Below are 2,810 nucleotides of genomic sequence, written 5' to 3'. Positions count from 1 at the left end.
CATTATATATAAATGTTATGAAAGCATGTTTCCACCATTAAGAAATTGTTAATTGTGAGAAGACTTAAAAATATATTATTAATATATTATATTAAAATAGTATGTATTATTATTATTATTATTATTATTATACAATGTAGCGAACATTTGTTTCACTAAAAAATTTTTATGGTTCTGAAATTCTGTGGTACTATTTATTATTGTACTATTTATTTTCACATAGCATCAATATTTTGATAAATATTCTTTCATGTCAGGTAAATTTTAAATTCTAGAACTTCTATCATTAATTATGAAACATTGGTTTAATACAGATAAGTTTTTGTGCTAATTTTGCTTTTTTTTAAGATATTTTGCTTTTACAAGGAATTTTCTAGAAGTTTCTGTAACATTCTGTAATATTCTAGTGCTTTCTGGAGCTTGTATAAGTTGTCAACATATTCTTTTAGATTTCATGAGAACTGTTAATGATACACAAAAAGTGATCAAAAACGTGATTTTTGTATTCAGCATGTCAAACTTCATAAAGAAACGTTAAAAATAAAGGTGAAACAAAACTTTTATAAAAAAATTGTTTCACTGTGTTATTATTATCAACATTTTGCAGTTCCCATTTAGGTATTGCATAGAAAGTTTGAATCAAAGCATAAAAGTCACAAACAATAAACACAAATTTGTGTTTGGAGTATCTTCCCATATAGAGCTACAAATGCCTTAAGTGAATTTGAAAGTATTTTTACTGCGCAGGTTTTATTTGCTTTCCTGAACTCACCTGTGGGCTCTTCTGAACTGCTGTAGGTGGCTGTGGGTGCAGCAACAGGAATCTCTGCAACAAACAGTCAAGAACAAACAATCAAAACCTCATGCCAGAAGTCGTTTCTAGCCATAGCTGCTTCCAATAAACACATTTTGCCAAATATTTTAACTTACATTTTTAATATAAGGTTTATTAGACATATCAGGTTTATCAGACATATCACTGATGAGGTGAAGATGTGGCGGTGTCTAATTTTATTGAGTTTCCTGTCTAAAGCCCCTTCTTCCTTCTTTGAAGCGCTCTGCTGTCAGATATACACCGATGGGGGATCGAGGCTTGTTAAAATGTGCAGTTGGCAAAAAGTGTGATGTCGCAAAAATTTAATATCAGGCTATTAAAACAAAAGCACGTTATATCACAAAATATATGAGAAACCAAATATTTTCCACTCAATTGCTGGGGCTCCCTCTTTCTCTCCAGGTTTAACAGCACATTTGTTACCAACCCTGAGAAATTAGGGGAAATCTAGTTTCTCTGGGATCGGGGGTTTCATTTGTCTACGTGAATTCTTGCCAAGTAAATCTGAATGGCTTCGTGTCTACAGTCGCTTTTGTCAGCGGTCCAGATAAATCTTTATTTCGATGTCATCAGTTACTGCATAATAGAAGTGGTTCACATTAATAGGCGTGCATTGTATTGCGCTCCCAGCGAGTATCTTATCGAGAAATGCCAGCTGCTGTGTGGGCCTGTCCTTAATCGCCACAGAGACCGTCTGCTGCCTTGTTAATACTGCCAATAAACATATCACCCATCATGCCCCTGGAGCAGGCCGTGAGATTTATGAGTTGAAAGGCCGTCAGCGAGGTTCAGGGCACACTAGGTCATGTCAGCCAGGGCTTTATGGTCTGTTTGACTTAGCGGAGGGCAATCAGCAAATGTCCATCCAAGGAAATAATGGAACAGGGGACCAATACGGAAATTAAATGGGCCAGGGCCATGAAATCATGAATAATAATAGTTGTTAATGCAGAATTTCTTTGGAGTGTTATTACTGATGTCTCTGTGGGTGGTAATGGGACAACAAGTCATGTTGGGCCACCTCATTCAGTCCAAGAATAATTTTTGAATAATAGATTATTATTTGTGTTTTTATAACAACCATTTTGTGTCATTGTGTTATTTATTTATAGGTCACCCTCATTTTTCAAGAGGTAGAAGAGATGCAATAAAATTTAAGGTAATTCAGTGTGCTTTAGCACTGTTTTGCCACTAATTTCTTTGAAAATAGCTACATATATAGTTATGATTAAGTGTTTTTTATTATTATTTTTCATGTTATTCACAATTATTGTTCAATTGCATAGTAGGAGGTGTACAGTTGATCTTAAGTTACTCTCATATATAGTAATACATAGAAAAAATACACTTACTAGTTTTTAACCACAACCAAAACATATGAAGCTATTAAAGTAGAACAAATTTACTTAGATTGACAAAGGATTATCATAGTTACCCAAATTAGGCCATAAAATCTTGATTTTGCTTGTAATTATAGTGGATTAACAGTAGTGGTTTAACTTTCAATAAGTCTTTTTATCAAGCAATTTTCCGTAAAATGGTGTCTTTGCAAATATTGTATATTAATGCAGGCTTTCTTATTTCTTGTTTATTTTAATTTAAAGGAACACTCCACTATTTTTGAAAATAGGCTCATTTTCCAACTCCCCTAGAGTTAAACAGTTGAGTCAAAGTTGAATTTTCAGCATCATTACTCCAGTCTTCAGTGTCACATGATCCTTCAGAAATCATTCTAATATGTAATCATTCTTAATTTTTTTGTGGAAAGCATGATATCATGATGTTTTTTTTTTCCAGGATTCTTTAATGAATAGAACGTTCAAAAGAACAACATTGAAATATGTATAATTTGTAACATTATAAATGTCTTTATTGTGACTTTTGTTTAATGTAATGCATCCTTGCTGAAAGTACTAAAAGTACTGATATCTTAAAAAAAAAAAAAAAACTGACCCCAAACAGAAGTGTAATTAAT

General features: G+C 32.6%; 1 protein-coding gene across 1 annotated transcript in view; it reads right to left on the bottom strand.

Annotated features, from left to right (window-relative positions):
- LOC107703884 (netrin-1-like) overlaps positions 1–2,810 on the bottom strand; it is a 66,724-nt gene that overhangs the window by 22,558 nt on the left and 41,356 nt on the right. The window contains exon 6 of the mRNA XM_016506681.1: positions 773–826. Coding sequence (XP_016362167.1) covers positions 773–826 — 54 coding nt within the window. The remainder of the gene's footprint in view (positions 1–772; positions 827–2,810) is intronic.

Source organism: Sinocyclocheilus anshuiensis, unplaced genomic scaffold (genome assembly GCF_001515605.1).
Source record: "Sinocyclocheilus anshuiensis isolate Anshui unplaced genomic scaffold, SAMN03320099.WGS_v1.1 scaffold1159, whole genome shotgun sequence".
Taxonomy (NCBI): domain Eukaryota; kingdom Metazoa; phylum Chordata; class Actinopteri; order Cypriniformes; family Cyprinidae; genus Sinocyclocheilus; species Sinocyclocheilus anshuiensis.
This window is presented reverse-complemented; position numbering and strand designations above follow the sequence as displayed.